Source organism: Onychomys torridus, chromosome 1 (assembly GCF_903995425.1).
Source record: "Onychomys torridus chromosome 1, mOncTor1.1, whole genome shotgun sequence".
In the NCBI taxonomy this organism is placed as follows: Eukaryota; Metazoa; Chordata; class Mammalia; order Rodentia; family Cricetidae; genus Onychomys; species Onychomys torridus.
Genome location: NC_050443.1, coordinates 62,579,694 through 62,599,362, shown reverse-complemented (window position 1 = coordinate 62,599,362; position 19,669 = coordinate 62,579,694). Strand labels below are relative to the sequence as shown.

The window sequence follows — 19,669 nt, the reverse complement described above, 5'->3', positions numbered from 1 at the left end:
AAAGGAAAAATTCTCTTCATCTAGATAAGTCTACTATTTCATTTTAAACATCACTATACTAATATAATGTATTAATGCTACAAACACACTGTTGTATTGGCCAAGTCTTCAGAGAACCACTCTGCTTCCAGACTCTGTCCTTTGAGAGGTCTCTGTTAATAGTGATGTCCAAGCAGGATTACAGAAAATGGGCATTATAGTACAGGAAATGTGAGCCATGTGCAAGGCTGCTTTTCCCACTTGCACACTATGGCCTTGGCTAGCTAGACGGAAGTTGGAGGATCCAGGGGATTGATATTGGGCTGATATTTTAAGATACTGTAGGAAAGCCAGGAAACTTGCCCAGACAATCCAAGTCAGCAGGTACTAAATTATGCAGTAGGACAATTTCTGCATAGCTTTTCTGCTTTGGCATGAAAACTGCTTGCTTCTTTGCACAATGCATTATTTATACGGAATTAAATGTGAACACTTAAAAAGCCAAGATGTAATGGGTGACCCAGTTTAAAGCCTAAAATAGTGAATGGGAGATATTTGTGACTGACAGATGGACTACGCATGGAATTCTGGCATAGCCATATACATATGGATCTTTGATGTATGTATGAATTTCAAGAATTGCCCAAAAGGCTTCATTATAAAGATCTTAGGGATACATAATCCCATGACAAGAAAGAGCTAGCCCGAGGAACCAGATCAGCAAATCTGATGTTCCCATGACCTGTGGTTATAAATATGATCTGTCACCAGGACACAATCAAAGGTCATGAACAGGAAGTGTGAAGGAACCACTGTGTCCCAATTGAAGTTGAATTGTTTCTTTGAAAAGTGTGGGCAATTGTACTAACCTTGATGGGCAAGGATCCATGCTGCATTCCTTCAGCTTTGGTTTGGGCTTCACATTTTCTGGGTAGTAATGGCAATAGTGGTCAGGCACCACCCTTTTCAAACGGATATCCATGCACTCAGCAGAGTTGAGCTGATAACCTAAAAGTATATGAGAGGAAGGAATGAAAGACGCATCAGCTTGGCAAGGGTGCAGGCCACATGCTGGTCTTCCTCTCTAGGAAACCTAGCTCACTGGTCTCTATGGTATTCAGCTCTGTGACAAACAGAAGCACAGGCGAGAATGACCACACATGGGTCCGTTCCAGGGCTCTTTGTGGTAATTAAGCCAGAGGCACTGCAACTGAAGCCCAGAATAGGGGTCCTTTCTGTCCAGGAGACTCGGATTCCTCTGAAACAGCTAAAACCTGCTGTCAAACACACACGCATGAACTGACTGTGGTCTATTGGTGCCTCCTTTTAGGAACTGTCCAGACTTCCCTTGGGTACAGTGTGGCTCTTTAAGATTTTCAGGTTACTGCCTGGCTATTCCTGGTCACTGTGGCAGCCTCCTCCCTCCTGCCTGTTTCCTTGTTTTACACCTTAGTCTCCTAGAGCAGTGCCCCTCCCCATCTTCTTATTCTCCCCAGATACCTGTTCTGATTTATCATTTATATATCTTTAAGTATGAAACTGCCTTGTATAACATTGTTTGGGTGCATGCTTTGAATTCAGTTGACAGTTTATATATCTATATGTGTGTGTATAATACATACAATATATTACATAATATTATTTACAATATACTTATATATAGTATTTAACATACATGAGTATGATTAAATGGGTATATATTGTAAGTATGATTAAACATATAAACTTGATAAAGTTAGAAAATATATCTGTGTGCCATGAGATCATACTAAGGGCCTTGGACAAGCCAAATAAGCTTAGTGTCCTTGCCCCAGACCCCCAGCACTGATGATGTTTTAAACTTTTTGAATCTTGGCCTATTTTCTACTTGTTAAGTTTTCTCTACACTGTCAAGTCTACAGCATGTTTTGGGAACTGAATATGAGCACGTCTTTCACAGTAGTCCACTGTTTGCCTCTGTTCTGTTTGCTCATCTGCTCTCCTGAGGTAGCCAGGGCACCTTCAATGCCAATAACCTTGCTGCCTGAGGAATTAGCATTGTCAGTGGAGGTGGGAGCCAAATCCATCTCCCTTCCTCCTCTACCACAGGCTTCAAAGGGGAAGGAGTGAGGATGTACTCCTGATTTTAGTAAATCCAATTCGGACCATTTTTTTTTTCCTTTGAGGAAAGTGAACATTCCAAGGTATTGAGCATAGTAAACCTAAAAAAAATAATAATAATAACTCAAGACAGGACCCTTTGCTTTCCTAAGAACTCTCACTCCAGCTTTCCTGTTGTTACAAACATGTCATGTTAACTGGGTTTTTTTTTAAGGCAATTTTTCAAAGCTAGAATGAGTTTATAAAATTAAAAAAAATAACATTGAAGCTAATCTCTCAATGTCTGCCAGTTGGTCTAAAGGTCTAAAAATATATCTCAAGTCCTGATTGCTTGGAGGAATCTGGCTTTATAAACCGCCAGGCAGCTTTCTACAAGACATGGCTTGGAAGTTAGCTGACCTCAGAGGACCCAAAGACCGACTGGCACACATCACAAAAGGCAAGGTTGAAACCACAAGAATGAAAATGTCGACGGTGTCAATAAATGTTCCTCTGGTGCCAGTGTCTGCCAGGAAGACCACACTATCAGACAGCCATGGCGGCCTCAGAGCCTTCCCAGACAACCTGAGTCTATCATGTGGATAATGACAGCTGAGCACAGGCAATCCTTCCAGGACTGTCGGGGCCTCCAAGACTGACCAACTAATTTTCTTCATTATCAGAAAATCTCTGGCATGCCATTCATACAATCACATAGGTTTGATTGCTAATATAATTAAAATTTGGCAGTGAGTTCTGTATGGGTTTGATGTGTGTACTTTTATTTGCCCCAAACAAATACGGAATAAGATTACGGTTCCTTGCATCAGACAGAAGTCTGTGTCCTAAGTGGAAACATTCTTCTAAAGCGACTCGATAGGGGACATACAGGTGTTTATAATTTGAGGGAGAGAATTCGTTTTCCTCTTTAATTTTATTGCAGTTTAGAGATTACCAAGAGTAAAGAAATAAGGCAGATTGTCTTTCAATATTGTGAACAAATGTATTGACATCCTGCCAGTGTGTGGGAGAGGGCAGGCTGCCCCAGCGTCCTCTCTTGTTCTTCCGCCGCCCTCCACTGGGGCTGATCTCACTGGGAGGTGCCCCTGTGTCCACTCATGCTTCCAGAAGGATGGACTGACTTTCCAGGGGCATCAAAGTATGGAAAACAGCGCTCCCAAGAATCTGATCAATGGAACCACACCAAAACCTATTGTAAAATGTCTCCCCTGGAGTGAAGGGCTTCTCCTTGGTTTTATGAGTCCAAACAGAAGTGTGTGTCTCTCTGAAAAACTATGTGTGGGAGGCCAGGAATAAGTAAGAAAGGGAAGCCTGTTTCTCTGCAGAAAAAGAATTAACCCCCCCCCCCACTATCTCTTTATGATCCATCATTTTGGGACCCAAGAGGTACTGTTGTCTTCCTGGACCTGTGACCTACCTACCGAAGGATGTAGGATTCAACATACTACACTGTCTCACTCTCTCAGGAGCTCTCCTCAGTGTCCTTTGAGTCATGCACAGTCAGAACCAGTGTGCCTAAGACTGTGGGGAAGGAAGGGGCCTCTGTGACCACTTCAGCTTTGGATACAGCAGATGACTTTGAAGGGCAAACTAAGTGCCAGGTGCCACACCACATCCCTCGGCATGTATCATTGCACTGTGCTATACAAAGTGCCGTCAGGAGAAGAGGGTCCTATCAACAAACCAGGAGGCAGAGGCTCAAAGAGAGACAGATGAGTGAGTCTGATCCTGGATCTCCACCATTCCTCCTAGAGCACTTGGCCAGGCTGCCCTTTTTGTGGTGGATAAGATAGGACCAGAGACTGTACACACCAGGCAAATATTCTACCACTGAGCTGCATCACCAGCCCCAAAGCTGCCTGCCCCTTGCTGTGACCTTGGCATGCAAATGTCAGAGAACAGGATTGGCTCACTAAGGTCCAGGTTTATCCAACTCAGGGTTTTTATTCCTCACAGTGTTTCTCCTCCATGGGCTTGGGGAGAGCTCAGGGATTCTGTGTTTCCTTGGAGCCTGGTCCAGAGTCACTGGCTGGAAGATCTAAAGGAGCTTTTGTCCCCTATAAAATTGTTTGTCTCAGCTGATATAGCTTAGTTGGTAGCGTGCTGATTTAGCATGCACAAAGCCCTGGGTTCAGTCTCCGGTCCTGCAAAAATTGATCATCATGAGCATGCCTATAACCCAGTGCTAGGTAGGTAGATGTAGAAGGACCAGAAGGTCAAAGTCCCTAGCTACATAGCAAGTTTGAGGTGAGCCTGACCTACAGGAGACCTTTGTCAAAAAAAAAAAACAAAAACAAAAAAACAACAACAACAAAAACCAAGCAGGCAAGAACAGTGACTCATGTCTGACAAAAATCAGAAATTCACAATAAGCCCAGAGAAGGTTCAAGCTGGCAGGAAGTTAGTAATTTTCTACTACAGTTCTAATTTACATGTATTTGTCCTTGAGGTTGTGTTCTGTGTGGCCAGAGACAATCGTTTCCTATGCCAAGTGTTGTGATTAAGTTATTTTTCTAAATATGCTTCAGTTTTAAAACCACCCATTTAAAGAAAATTCCTTGAGTCAATCACTAATAGTGTGGTGATAATACCTACAAGGTAAAAATGGTGATGCCACTGTAGCACTAGCTGATGGCCAAAGGGACTTTACAGAGTCATCGTCAAAACACAGAGTGCACCATGAACCCCTGGGGCGCCTGTGAAATACAACTGAACCATCCTCAGAGTGCTGCTCAGGAGCTGGGGTGGGGGTGTCCAAGAATTTACATGTTGGTTCTGCTGATGCTGGAGTTTTAGAAGGATGCTGTCCTGGCTAGTTTTATATCAATTTGACACTAGCTAGAGTCATCGGAGTGGAAGGAAAGAGCCTCAGTTGAAAAAAAAAAAAAAATGCCTCCATGAGACCAGGATGTAGGCAAGCCTGTAGGGTATTTTCTTAATTAGTGATTGATGAGGGAGGGCCCACCACATTGTGGGGGGTGCTATCCTGGGCTGGTGGTCCTGGGTTCTATAAGAATACAGGCTAGCTAACCATGAGGAGCAAGCCAGCAACCAGCACCCCTCCATAGCCTTTGCATAAGCTGCTGCCTCCAGGATCCTGACCTGTTGGAGTTCCTGCCCAGGCTGCTTCCATGGTGGACCCTAATGTGGAATAAACTCTTTCTTCCCCAAGTTGTATTCAGTCATGGTATTGCATCACAGTATAGAAATCCTAAGACAGATATGCCTATAAAGATCATAACTGAGTGTCCATCACACTTTGTCTGAACAAACTGGCTGCTACTCAGAAAATTCACTTTCTTTTTTCATTCTAGGGCCTTGACTTATCTTAGACTATTACTCTTACATTCCTAAGGACACAGGCTCCCACGGGGGTCTGGGCTACCTGGTGCTTCCCCATAAGAAAACCAGCATCTCCTTTCAGGGGAAGCCTAAGTCCAGGAAGACCAGACCTGCATGTTCATGGGAACCTGGCACTGCCCAAGGAGTCCGCCTCAATATGCCTATCATCAGGATGAGAGAGGCCAGAACCCCTGTTCTCTTCCTGACTTTCTTAATGGGTGTTATTCTGTAATCATCAAGGGAAGAAATGATTTGTGGCTGGTCTGAGCTAAGAGATAGTCTAACTCTTCAAACAGAACCCTGCCCAAGATGTATCCTTCACACAGGGGTAGAAGACAGTTCAGGAGGCACAAAAGAGCAACATAATCAGAGCCTGACCAGGCCATCTGATGAATTGGGACGCTTGCTGAGTTTTACCTCAGCCATGGGTAAAACATTTACACCAAACTAACTTTCTCGGGCTGTGAGGGATGTGACAAAGAAGCCTCGCATACAGCTGGTCGGGCTGTAAGCGCTCAGGGTCACTGTCTGGTACTCACAGGGAAACTCCCAGCATGCTCCAGGAACCCTAGCAACTTGGGGATCCTGGGCTGGCACCAGTTAAGAATCCCTTACTCTCTTGATTAAAAGCTCAGCTCAGAAAAAGAATCACTTCGGTGCTAGTTATGGCTGCCTCTCCATCTACACCAGATTATCACATCTCCACACAAGCAGACCAGTGTCTACTGAAACCCTTTTTAATTTGGATATGCGCACTTGGATTGCACTTGACGCCAAACCTTCTTCAACATCTATTAGGACCTTGAATTTAGCACACATGAGACACTTCCTTCTATCCCAGTCAACTCAGCCAGGCCTGTGTGCCTCCCGACTCGCAACTCTGGGTATCCCAGAATGCAGTCTGTGCCTCACCTCCTCCACATGTCACGGTGCAGGGAAAGAAGTCAGTCTGCCTCCACTGATGGCTGATGGGCTGGTAAAAGAAGAACTGGACCACGCTGCCTTTGGCCACAGTGTACCTGGTCTAGACAGAGAGAACAGTGATGGCATGGCCCATTCCACACAGTGAGTCCCAGCTCTTCCTGCCTTCTTTGCCCACTGTAGGCAACACCCACAAATATGACAATAAGCCAAGCTACAGGACCAGGAGGTCTTTAAATGGGATAGCCTCTCACTCGGACTTACCCCAAATGGGGTCAGACAATCCTTAACTCATCACCCGGGGGTCATTTTTCTCATACAACTTTGTGCCTGTGAATGGATTCACAAAACAGTGCATGGACTTGTTTGCTTACTTATTAATGTTTTTCCTTCCTGAAATATTAGTTCCAGTTTCCATGACACCAGAAACTGAGATTTAATTTGGGTTGGGTTTGCTTATAACATCATATATAATTGGGACTCTTGACTCCAGTGATTCATATTTTGCTTTGATATTATGCAAATGGTATTTGATTTTCCATTAGTATGTATTAATTGTACAAAGCAATTCATTATGATATTTCCATACAAACACATAATGTACTTTGATTCTCACATTTTAAATAGCACAAGTATTCAAGTATTCCCTTCTAGAAGTTCTTCTAATGACACAACTCGGGAAACTCACCTGCAGTGAACACAGATACAGTGGAGTCCTATGTGAACGTTCTAGTAGCTAATTAAAAGGGAAGGTCTGCTGGGGGCAAGCAGCAGTTACAGACAGGACTATGTTCATTTGCAGGTGATTTTACTCAAACAACAAGCTCTCTTCGTACATTTTTCTTTAGTTTCTTCCCTGGTTGAACAACAGAAACCTATGAATTTAGGAAGCAGCACAAAGAGAAAAGGAGGGAAAATAAAAGCTAAGCTCAAAAGAGGAAGCCCCCCAAATGTGAATATGCCTATGATCACCAAGACTTTATACCCCCAAATTGCTGAGAGGAGACGCCAAGTGTTTTCAGCACAGTAAAGGGACAAGGAAGTGAGGTAAATGGTGTCTCTAGCTGTTCTACTGTGTATGCAAATGTTCCAGAGGTAAAAGGATAAGGTGTGGGCTTCCACCAGAACAGTGGTGACAGTCACAATGATTGAAATGTAAACAGTCGCAGACCGGGCTGGTGTGTGACAAACACTGTGTGAAGAAGGCGGTCCCCAAACATCTCAGGGCTCAGGCGGACAGTCTCTCTTGTAGAGTATTTTATAAAGTGAATTCCAAGACCTGGGAAGAGCATTCCAAGGAAGCAAACAGAGAGATGGCTCAAAGGTTTAGAGCACTGGCTACTCTTCTAGAGGACCTGGGTTCTAATCTCAGCATCCACATGACAGATCACAAAGAGAATTATAATTCCAGTTCCAGGGGATCCAATGTCCTCTTCTCTTCTCCACAGGCACCAGGTACATATTTGATACAGAGGCATCCATGCAGGCAAAACACTCACACACATAAAATTAAAGTTAAAACCTGTCTGTCCTAGAAGCAAACATAAAATCTAAAGTAATACAAAGCCACATCCAGTGACATATAAAAGGTTACATATTTTTATGAATAATAAAAATAATAATACATTCTAAAATATAATGATGCCTGAAGGGTACTTAAAATAGAAAGCATGGATGGTTTAAAATTTGAACTGGATCAAAAGGGAAAAAGGAGACAATCTCATTATTGTCTTAAAAGACACAGCAAGCTTTGATAAGTTCTACACTTGTGTAGTGAAGGAGAAAGAGACGCCAGCAAGCTAGCCACCCAAGGAGCAACATGTGGTGATACACAGATTAATAGTTATGGGATAATTTAAGATATAAGAGCTAGCTAGCAAAAGGCTTGAGCCATGGCCATGCAGTTATAATTAATATAAGCTTCTGTGTGTTTACTTGGGGGACACAAGTGTTGAGTGATGTGTTCCGACTCCTGGAAGGCCGGGACACAGGAAATCTTCCGACTACAGTGTAGTTTTATGAAACAAATTCCTTCCATCAGGTAAGATCTCAGATTCTACAGAAGCGTCACATAAACTGCGCACAGAGAGCTCTGCTCTGAAATGGCAGACATCTGAAGGAAGGCTGCTGTCCTCATTTCTGCTCAACATTGTGTCACACGTCCCAAATAATACAAGGTAAGAAGAAAACACAAAACGGCAGGAAGGAAATTTGTCATTGTACAGATGTCACAGTCTATATAGGTACACTTCAAAAGAACAAACAAATGACTAGTAGGGATATGTGACTACAGTGAGAACATAATGAGATATAAAAGTCTGTTTGATTTTCACCCGCTAGACACAGCTGTATAGAAATAAGGAGGAAGAGATATTTATAAAACATCAAAACAACAAACACTGGAGATAAGTGTAATTCAAGACAGGTGAGACACACATGCTGGAAATCACAAATACTGAGAGAAATTTTAAGTAACCAGACAAAAGTGTGGAGACATCATATTTATGGATTAGCAAGGCCAGCATTGGAAGCTGCTGATTTACACTGATTAACAGATCCAAAGAATTCTGTTTGTTTGGAAAAATTACCTGAGTTTATTAATTTATATTCAATTCTTAAAATTCATTCTTTGAGAATTTCACACATGAATGCAATATATTTTAGGTCATATCCACCCCCTCAGTCTCCACCTCCACCTCCTCCAGAGAGTTTTATACAAACTGACAAACTGATTTCAAGATTGACAGGGAAATGTGGAATCAGGAATATCAAGGATCATCTTCAAAAACACAGCTGCTGTGGATATTGCTCTGTATAAATAAAATGCTGATTGGCCAGTAGCCAGGCAGGAAGTATAGGCAGGATAAGCAGAGAAGACAGTTGTGGGAACAGGAAGGCTGAGAAGGGACGCCAGCCTGCCGTCCAGGGAGCAGCATGTAAAGGCAACAAGTAAAACCACGGAACACGTGGCGACAAATAGATTAATAGAAATGGGCTGAGTTTAAGTGTAAGAGCTAGTCAGTGGTAGGCCTGAGCTAATCAACGAGCAGTTGAATTAATATAAGCCTCTGAGTGATTATTTTGTAAGTGGTTGTGGGGTTCATGGGGCTGGGCAGGACTGGAGAAAACTTCAGCTACACACAGCTGGAGTCTTCAGCACAGATATTAGGATTTCCTGGAACACAGTGTAGATAAATCACAATGGTATCGGAATAACTGTCCCCATGAAACAAAATCCCTCAGGATACCTGCAGAGTGGCCTCTGGATTTAGGGTTTGGAGAGAGGGGCTGTTCCCCATACAGCCCCTTGTCAATGGTATAGTCACACTGAAAGAAATACTAATTGAACTTCGCAGAATAGACAACACTAAGTTCAGGGGAAAGGCAAAACATTAAAGCTCCATGAAATAACACAGAAGAATGTCCTCATGACTGGGACAAGGCAAAGATTTCTTATCTTGGACACAAACAGCACCAAGGGTCTGTCCCACCACAAACAGGTAGCAAGATGGGCTTGCCATACCACCAACAGATGGTAAAGATTGGCATGGCACATTGTAAACAGGCAGTAAAGATGGATGTGCCACACTGCCAACAAGTTAAGACCTAAATAGGAAAACTAACAGTGGAGGAAACGATGAACATGAGGTGAATTAAGAATTCAGTTCTACATCTTCAATTCCAGCACTTGGAAGGCACAGGCAGATCTCTCTGAGTTCAAGCCCAACCTGTTCTATAGAGTGAGTTCCAGGACAGCCATGGCTACAGAGAGAATCCTTGTCTCAGGGGAAAAAAATCAGCTCTAGAAACTCAAGACACAACATAAAAATAAACCTGTAGAAGAAAATAACAAAGGTAAAAATGTATATAAACAGAAAAGTGAAAATAGGAAAAAAAATTTGATCAGCACAACTAAAAATTAGTGTCTAGACACATCAGAAATCTTTCTGGATGATTAGAGCAAAACAAAAAATTAGACAAGGAATTAATAAATTTTATTCTACTCTAATCTACTTTACTCTACTCTGTTCTATTCTATTCTATTCTATTCTATTCTATTCTATTCTATTCTATTCTATTCTATTCTATTCTATTCTCTTTTGACAGGTCTTATTCTATAGCCCAGACTGCTCTGTAACTTACACTATGGTCCAAGTTAGCCTCAAACTCTCAATCCTCCTGCCTCTGCCTCTTATCTAATGATATTGCAAGCATGTTCCGGGATGCTTAGGTACATGCTTACCTAAAAATCCCATGCCTACTAAACTCCAGTAGAGGCCAGGGGCTACAAGGAACCACACAATTTTTTCCATAGCCTGTTACTCTCCTATTCTTCAAGAAAACAGTGTGTGCTTCTTCCTCAGTCTTCAGATTCACAACTCTTTCTTCAAGGTCATTCCCATCTGATATCTCTGAATTCCATGTCACGAGAAAATGCACATAGGACTCAAGGACAGGTGACAACTCTCTATCTGCCTCCATTTAGTCTGCTCCTCATTAACTGCTCTGGTCCTCCCTTCAGGAACTCTTCCCACCCAGGGAAGAAGAGAGGGCCCTGAGAAATACATCAGGTACTGCCAACTGCCATGTGTCCCCACTGATCAAACTAACAAGCACTATATATGTGAATACACTTGAAGCTGCCACCTTCCTATTTAAGCCACCCCTCCCCCATCCTAAGCAGATAGATCTGCCCAACTGGAGTGGAACTGAGAGAAGCAGATTAAGAATGCCTGAGATGAGCTGGTGTTACGTTGTTAGTTTCTTGGTTTTGTTTTGGCTGTTGTGGTAACAAGCAGAGAAAATGGATTTTATATCTTAAGAGAAATATGGTAATAAAAAAATGCTCCTTGGGGCCATGGTTCCTTAGGATTTCTATACTCACTCAATCCCCTGGACACCTCCACCATACTTCAAAATGAAAATATCAGCACGGCAGGGAGCAAATGTTAGCCAGTCTCTTAGATGGCTGTGAGGTTGAGGAGGTGTTGGGGCTGTGACCCAAAAGGAAGCAGCTGAGAGGTGACTATGGATGGGTAAGGAATTCAAGCCCATTTATAGCCACACAGTAAGCAAACAGAAAACAGAAAACAGAGGGTGAAAGAACAGTAAGCCCCCTAGAGAGCACTGGCTCCTCACTGAAGAAGCTGTCATGGGGGTAGTGGCAATGGGTCAGCCAGCAGATGAGAAAACTGGAAGCCTGGGTTCATCCCCAGGACCCACACAGTGAAAGGAGAGAACTAGCGCATGCAAACTGTCCTCTGCCCTCCACATGTACCCACCTGTGGCCTCCCTCCACAGACGAGGAATTAAAATGTAATAAAAAATTAAAATTAAAAAGAAAAGAAACTCAAGCCCATGGTGGTGGCGCACGCCTTTAATCCCAGCACTCGGGAGGCAGAGGCAGGTGGATCTCTGAGCTTGAAGCCAGCCTGGTGTACAAAGCAAATTCTAGGACAGCCAAGGGTACACAGAGAAAGCCTGTCTCAAAAAGTAAAAATAAAAAAACAACAAAAAGCAAACAAACAAAAAGCTCAAATGACCCCATGAATCTGTTATCATTAAGTCATGATAAATACCAACTTGATAAAAACATGATTATTATAATCTACTTAATATGTCAAAGAGAAATAATAAAAATGAGCAATGTTTCTTTGTAGACAGACATTCCATTTAATAAGATCTTTGTAGGAATAAGTTTTGATAAAACTATCAAGTATACTCGTTTTAATTACATGATTTTTTTTTTTAAGTGACTCAATCCATCTGTTTTCCTCCAAGTGTGAGCTTGTTGTGCATGCTGCAGGGAGGGATTAAGGTACCTGAGAAGAGATGCAGAGAAAATAAGCAAATGTCACAGAACAGACTCAGCCATCAGGGGATCTGGGTGCCTGGGTGTGGCAGGGTCCTTACACAAATTATTTTCTAGACATTGTCCAAAGCACCTGGGAGACACAGGGGTTCTACCTGGGTCCTGCCTGAGACTGAACACTTCATGACTTGATGTTTCATTCTGATGTGGAGTTCCTGGGTTGTTGCTGACGGAGGCGGCCACGCTAATGGGCATTTTCATTCTGAAGTTCTCCATAAAGAATTTAATAAAAGCCCCTTTCCTACATTTGACTCTCCTTGCCACCAGCGTGCTGCTGCCCTTCTGTGGAAAGGCCTGCTATTATTGTCTCTCTATCTACCCTCTCCCAGCAGACCCTGTCATCACAGTCTGTCTGTCCATCCCCTCCCAGATGACCCTGCCATCACAGTCTGTCTGTCCATCCCCTCCTACCTGGCCTTTTGGCAAACCCCTTCCTACACCCACAGAGGCAAGGGGAGAGAGGGGGTGAACAGGCTTTGCACAGCTTACAGCTGAGCCTAACCTGGGGAAGGTGCATTCACACGATTTCACAGAAGAATAACTATGATTTAGTCCTCGTCTCTGTCCTTGAAATGCTATGGAAATTAAATTCATTTAGAAATATCTCTCTCCATGAAACCTAACTTTCAAATCAAAATTTCAAACTAAACTAGCAAAAAAGAATAACCCTTAGGAATCACACTCTAACATTAATGCTTTCTCTTTGAATTTCTGTTGACAGTAGCCTGGTCACTAGCTCATCCACCTGAATGTTGCTTTTAAGTCCCCAGGGGCAGACAGCTCCCCTGACAACAGTGACTGATGTCAAGCACATACAGAATGACCAGTGAGACATGTTCAGAGTCCCTTACAGCAGTAGTCACTCCCCTGCTTGATCAGGAAAATGATGAAGTCACATCAGCTACAGACTTGGCCACTTTGAAATAATTTCTTTCTTTTTTTTTTGTTTTTGTTTTTGTTTTTTTGAGACAGGGTTTCTATGTGTAGCTTTGTGCCTTTCCTAGAACTCGCTTTGGAGACCAGGCTGGCCTCGAACTCACAGAGTTCCGCCTGCCTCTGCCTCCCGAGTGCTGGGATTAAAGGCCTGCGCCACCACCACCCAGTGAAATAATTTCTAAAACTATCTATGGAAATAGATTTTAGTATAAAATAATCATAGTTTGTAAATATTCACAGATATAACTTAGCAGTGAATTTTCATAACGAGGAGAAAATTCTCCAACAGGTTTACTTGACATTTATTTACTGGTGTATAGGTGCATGTACATGCGGGCACACTCATGCATATATGTGTGAGCATACTTGTGCATATACATGTGAGCACACTTGTGTGTATATGCATGAGCACACTTGTGCCTCGGCACTTGTATGACAAGCAAAGGAGCTATTCAGGTTGTCAGGCTTGGTGGCAAGCTTGCCTCTTTACCTGTCCAGATAAAGATATCTTACTGACCCCAGATTTATTAATTTGAGACAAATCTCACTATGTAGCCTAGGCTAGCCCCAAATTTGTGATCCTCCTGCCTCAGCCACCTGATTACAGACATGAACTAGCGTGCCCTGGCCGAACCGCTTTCATGAAGAAATGTACCTCAGCAGGCCACATCAGAGGAGCAGGTGAGGCTCTACCTCTGTGATCAGCAGCAAAGACATAAGCAGGGATGGGCTCTAGATTGAGGGGCATGATGAAATAATTGAAATTCCTTCCCTCTTGCCGCTGTTTCTGGTTGACTTGTGTCTCCCCCTCTCCCCCCAAAGAAACAAAACTGAAGTCTCAGCCCACAGAACCTCAAACTGATCTGACTTGGAAACAGGCTCTCTGCAGATGCCATGTTGTTGATATGAGGTTGTCAGACTGGGCCTGAGCCCAGTGTGCCTGTGTTCTTATGGAAAGGGCCGGCTATGGAGGCAGGTGTGCATGGTTGTGGTGGTGGCTGAGGGTGTGTGGGTACGTGTATGTGGGAATAACACGACTTCCTGAGTGATGATGAAGGAGGAGAGATGAACATGAAGTGGTCCTCCCTCTCACCCCTCAGAAAGAGCCATTCCCACCCACATCTTTGCTTTATACATTACACCTTCAGAACTATAAGATAGTCTCCTCTCTTGTGCACATACTCCATCTGTGGTATTCTGTTACTACACCCTCAGGAACCCTAGGCAGGTACTAACACACACACACACACACACACACACACACACACTTGCTGTGGGATGTTCTATATGTTAAATGTGTTGCTCTGATTGGTTAATAAATAAAACACTGATTGGCCAGTAGCCAGGGAGGAAGTATAGGTGAGACAAGGAGAGAGGAGAATTCTGGGAACAGGAAGACTGGGGCATAGAGACACTGCCAGCCTCAGTCATGACAAGTGAAATGTAAAGATACAGGTAAGCCATAAGCCATGTGGCAATTTATAGATTAATAGAAATGGGTTGATTTAAGATATAAGAATAGTTAGCAAGAAGCCTGCCACGGCCATACAGTTTATAAGCAATATAAGTCTCTGTGTGTTTACTTGGATGGGTCTGAGAGTCTGTGGGACTGGCGGGTGAGGGAGATTTTTCCTGACTGTGGGCCAGGCAGGACTGGAGAAAACTTCAGCTACACACACACACACACACACACACACACACACACACACGTTCTAAAGCACCTAGAAATAAATGGATTTCACTTGCCCCTGCCACCACACTGTGAAGCCATGAAAGAAAGGAAAACAGGCAATTGGATATGCTATCAGAATTCTCTAGACAAGGAAGACAGTGTGAGTAGACAGCATATAAGATATCAGAGTGGCCTCAGAGGAAACTGGAGACAGACTGCATGGCTGAGAATGAGTGGAAAAGCAACCAGAAAGTGTTTACCTAGAGGAACAAATGTTGAACTGAACAAAAATGACTCCCCTCCAAATGACAGCTTGCAGCGGGTTAATTCCAGGTAAAAAAAGAAGACAGATGGTTTTTTTTTTTCCTCTCCCCTGACAATGGGTATATATTTCCCAGAAAGGCTTCCACCACAGAAACATGTATCTTCCTCAGAGTCATTTGTTTTTATTTCAGTGAAATGCACTCCAACTTGATATTCCCAAACATTCAGTCACAGATGCCAATGTTAGGTAATTTCCCACCGGGTAACCAGTGCTCATCAGTCAACAGTTGCCCCAAACAGCAATGACTCGGTCACGAGTATCTACTGTCCCACTGGTGGCCAGGTACACATATTGCAGGAGCAGAAACTTTCCATGCTCCAGGGTAAATCAAATCACCCCATTGCCACAGAGATGGGACAGGAGCCACCATGAGAAAGTGTTATTCAGGAAAACAAGATTATACAGTGAGAAGCCCACAGAAAGAAAAAAGCACAGTTCCCGGGGACAATCTACCTCTGAAAATAGCGTTTCTTAAAGAATAAAAAAATGGAATTTTTCTTTTCTCCGGGTGAAGCATATGTTACATGTAAAATTACAATAGTTTTCAACAGCTCATTTAGTAAAAGCCCCGCATTTATAAAATCTATGACATAAACTACAAAGACAAACGCAGCCCAGAACACCCTCAACTGTGCTGGCAGTAGCATAGCGGAGGTGGCCTGGGCCCCCCTGCCTCAGAGTTCTGTTTTAGGTGGAAGCCATCTTTATACCAGATGCTCCTGAGTGAGATAGGAAGGGTACAGTGAAATGCAGGGGACCATCATTGGAACTCCAGGTGGACTCTTAGCCCTCCCTCTAAGCAAAGTCCAGGAGTTGCTTGATTGTGTGATGGTCCAGAAAGAGATGGATGTAAGCAGAGTTCTTACCTCAGCCACAGCACAGCTGGCCTACACCACACGGCTCTGAACAGGGGGAAAAAAGTAAATGATGGAAAAGAATATTTCCTAGAAACCCACAGTATTTGGACAAGTTCCCAAGTCAGAGAAAAACAACATCAGAGTCATTCTTACTTCATTTTAAGTCTCTCCAACCTTGCCAGGTCCTCTCCCACCAAGCACTCCACAGCCATGGAAGAAAATGGCTGTAGGCATGGAAATGGCATTCTGTTTATACACAGTTAGTTGTGTGTAACACCCGCTTTGATAACTATGTTTTTAAACAACCCTTTCGGTCTCGACGACCCCAAAGCCTTCCAGACACTGAAGCTGAAATCCTGAGCTGTTTATTCAGTCTCAGAGAGCCAGGGTTTGGAGACAGGAAGAGGGGACTGCTAAATCAGAGCGTGGAGAGCATGCTGTCAAGTCACACTCTGTTAGGAGCTAAGTGTGTATTTGGTTAAGAACGTCAGAAATAATCTTTATTTGTGCAAGTGATATGTGGATACATAGTATTAAAAATGATTTTAAAATCATTTTTAAATGTACCTGAGGCCACTTTCCCCAAACTTGTCCCCTCTGCAATGGTTACTGTGGTTTCACTTTCTGATGTGCCCCTCAGTATTACAAAGGTACACACACACACACACACACACACACACACACACACACACCACGATGGTCCATGCGTATATACACATCTCATAGAAATGGTTTGTTGGCTGGGGAGATAATTCAGTTGGTAGAATGCCCGCCATGCAAGGACCATGAGTCTGATACCCAGTGCCTGCATTTAAATCAAAAGCTGGAACACACCTGTAATCCCAGCATTGGAGAGGCAGGACAGGAGAATCTCTGGGTTCACAGGAATGACAGCCTAGCCTAATCAGTGAACCTGGATTGCAATGAGAGACTGTTGTAAAACAAGGTACACAGCTCCTAAGGAGCAACAACCAGCTGGACTTCCAGCTTCTGTATGCATGAGCACACACATGCACCCACACACCAAGCAATATATAGCTCATGAGTATGTGTGATTGTGTACAAAAAATCAACAGGGTCCCTTCAAGCTCTATCTGTGCTGATACCATAACCACTATCTTGAAATACTAATCTCTGTGGATAGCTCCCTGACTCAATCATTGTTTCTTGCTCGGTCAGAGCCCTCTGTGCTGACTCAGTGAAAATATCGGTTCTCTGAGTGATTAAAAGAACAAGGTATTCTGTCCATGTGTGAGAGAGAGAGAGCCAAACAGGAGCACTACAAGGAAAGCATAGAATCCATGCTACAGTAAGAGCTCAGAGAGAGAAGAGACGATAATCATGGCCCCCTCCAGATCTCTGGGCAATGTGGCTGTCAGAGAAGAACTGGGGTTGGTGCTTTCAGGGTCTTGCACATAACTGACAGATACCCATGGAAGCCAGGCAGATGATAAAGATGCTTGGGGCAGGGTGAATGGCAGCAGAGATCTGTTCCTTTAATGCAATGTGGAGGATACAACTGGGAGAGTGTGGGCTACCGCAAACAAGAAAGTGAAGCCACTACCTCCTTGACATAGAACAAGCCAGCTACTCATCAGATCGCTTCCACTTTTAAAGCAGAAAAGAATAACAACTCATATTTTTATATTGAAAAAAAATCTCGGCTGGGCAGTGGTGGCACACGCCTTTAATCCCAGCACTTGGGAGGCAGAGCTAGGTGGATCTCTGTGAGTTCGAGGCCAGCCTGGGCTACAGAGAGAGATCCAGGAAAGGCACCCAAAACTACAGAGAAACCCTGTCTCGAAAAACAAAAACTCTTCATTTTCCAGCATTTTTCGTTCCTGCTGCTGTGATAAAACATGGACAAAGGGGACTTCAGGGAGAAAGGGTTTGTCCTAGATCACAGTTCCAGAGTGCCATCTGTCATGCTGGGCAAGACAAGGAGGACGTAGCTTGAAGTAGCTGGTCACATCACATTCACAGGCAGGAAGCAGGAAGGGGTGACTGCATGCTTCTGCTCAGCTCCCTTCACTACACACACACAAGCACACAATCTAGGTCCCCAGCCAAGGAATGTTCCCACACAAAGCAAAGCTGTGCAGGCTCACCCTTGGCTGATCACACTGCAGGCAGACCCTAGGGATGGCAATCAAGACAATTTTTACCCTTCTACTAAATTTTGGATGATTTTTTTGGAAATGGCGGGCAAATTCATTCACTAGATTATCGTTTGTTCTTTCATTCCTCGGAAATTTTCTTATAGACCAGATTAGTTTTAACTTGTGTTGCTTTGGAAATAGATTGGCCTCTACACTTAATTCTTTTATACAAGGGAAGATGGCTCAACTCTATCTAGAGAGAAGCAGGCTCAGGGCTCTGGGGAAGACATAGTCTGAAAGGATGCTAGAGCAGGGCTCTTCATCAAATGTGACCCTGATCTTGAATCAGCTGCTGCAGTACAACACACTCACAGGGCTGAGGATGGCAGGGGCAGCCCTGTCAGAAGAAGCCTAGGAATGACCCCTGCTCTCTCCTTTTCTTCCCCATGGTGGTGTGCTTAGCCATTACCCATCTCCATCAAATTATATGTAGATTTAAATTGGGCAGAGTACATGGGGGTGATGAATATGAAATTATACTCCCTTTGTAAGAATGAAGATTGATTCTTAACCCTGAGAGTCTCTACTTGAGTGAGAAGAACAGTTCTTGGGCATTCCTGTTCAGATGGAAACACAGATACACAATCTGTATGAATTCCCTCACTGGGTTTAAGCAGGATGGTCTGAAGATGGTCCATCTACCTTGAAGATGAAATCAGCCATCAGGGGCCCAGGAATCTTGAAGGTTTGTCTGTCAGCACCCTTCTGAAACTCAATCGTTGTGTTTTCTACAACAAAATCCCCAGGATTGTTGAAGCTGTGTTCTCCTCTGTTTCCTTGAAGTGTTTTTGACTCAATAACTGAAATTATAAAGAAAATTTAAATATGAGAACCATCCTAAAGACATTTGGTTTCAGATGACAGTTTTACTAAGTGCAACATCAGTATGTGTGATCAACAAATGTAGAACTATCTACTCAGTTGATGGCATTGATTCATATTGGCAGAATAGATATGTGAAAGTTTTAGGGGCTAGCAGAGCTACAGAGGAGAATGCTTTAGTTCTGAGTTCCTACAGAACCCTCTGTGGCATCTACAATGGGTGGCAAGGTGGAAGGAAATCCATAACCATCCCACCACTATTAAGGAAATGGATAGGCTTCTGTATTCTACTGTCCAAGGGCCAGCTTATCTCCCCCGTCAGGTCTCCACAGTGGGGTGGGGTGGGGGTATGGAGAGTGAGCAAGTAGCAGGCTCACACAGTAGGAAGTGCCATCAGGAGCTAGAGCCTTCTTCTGTGCCCGGATCTTTGCAGCTCATTTATAATTATACACTTTAATATAATATTCATTTTATATGCATGCATCTGTATGTGAGCCCACATGATAGTATATGCACCAAGTGCATGTAGGTGACTGGTGAGGGTTAGAAGGAGACATCAGATCTCCTGGAACCCGAATTACAGGAGAGTGTGAGCCGCAGTGTGGGTGCTGAACCCAACTCAGGTCTTCTCCAAGAGTAGTAAATTTAATGTCGATCCACCTTTCCAACCCCTATAAGGACAAC

General features: G+C 43.5%; 1 protein-coding gene across 1 annotated transcript in view; it reads right to left on the bottom strand.

The window, feature by feature from the left end:
• Positions 1–19,669, bottom strand: part of Adamtsl3 (ADAMTS like 3) — a 291,872-nt gene that overhangs the window by 105,065 nt on the left and 167,138 nt on the right. Inside the window, exons 9-11 of the mRNA XM_036188825.1 lie at positions 18,806–18,963; positions 6,334–6,445; positions 849–987 (exon numbers count right to left, since the gene is read on the bottom strand). Coding sequence (XP_036044718.1) covers positions 849–987; positions 6,334–6,445; positions 18,806–18,963 — 409 coding nt within the window. The remainder of the gene's footprint in view (positions 1–848; positions 988–6,333; positions 6,446–18,805; positions 18,964–19,669) is intronic.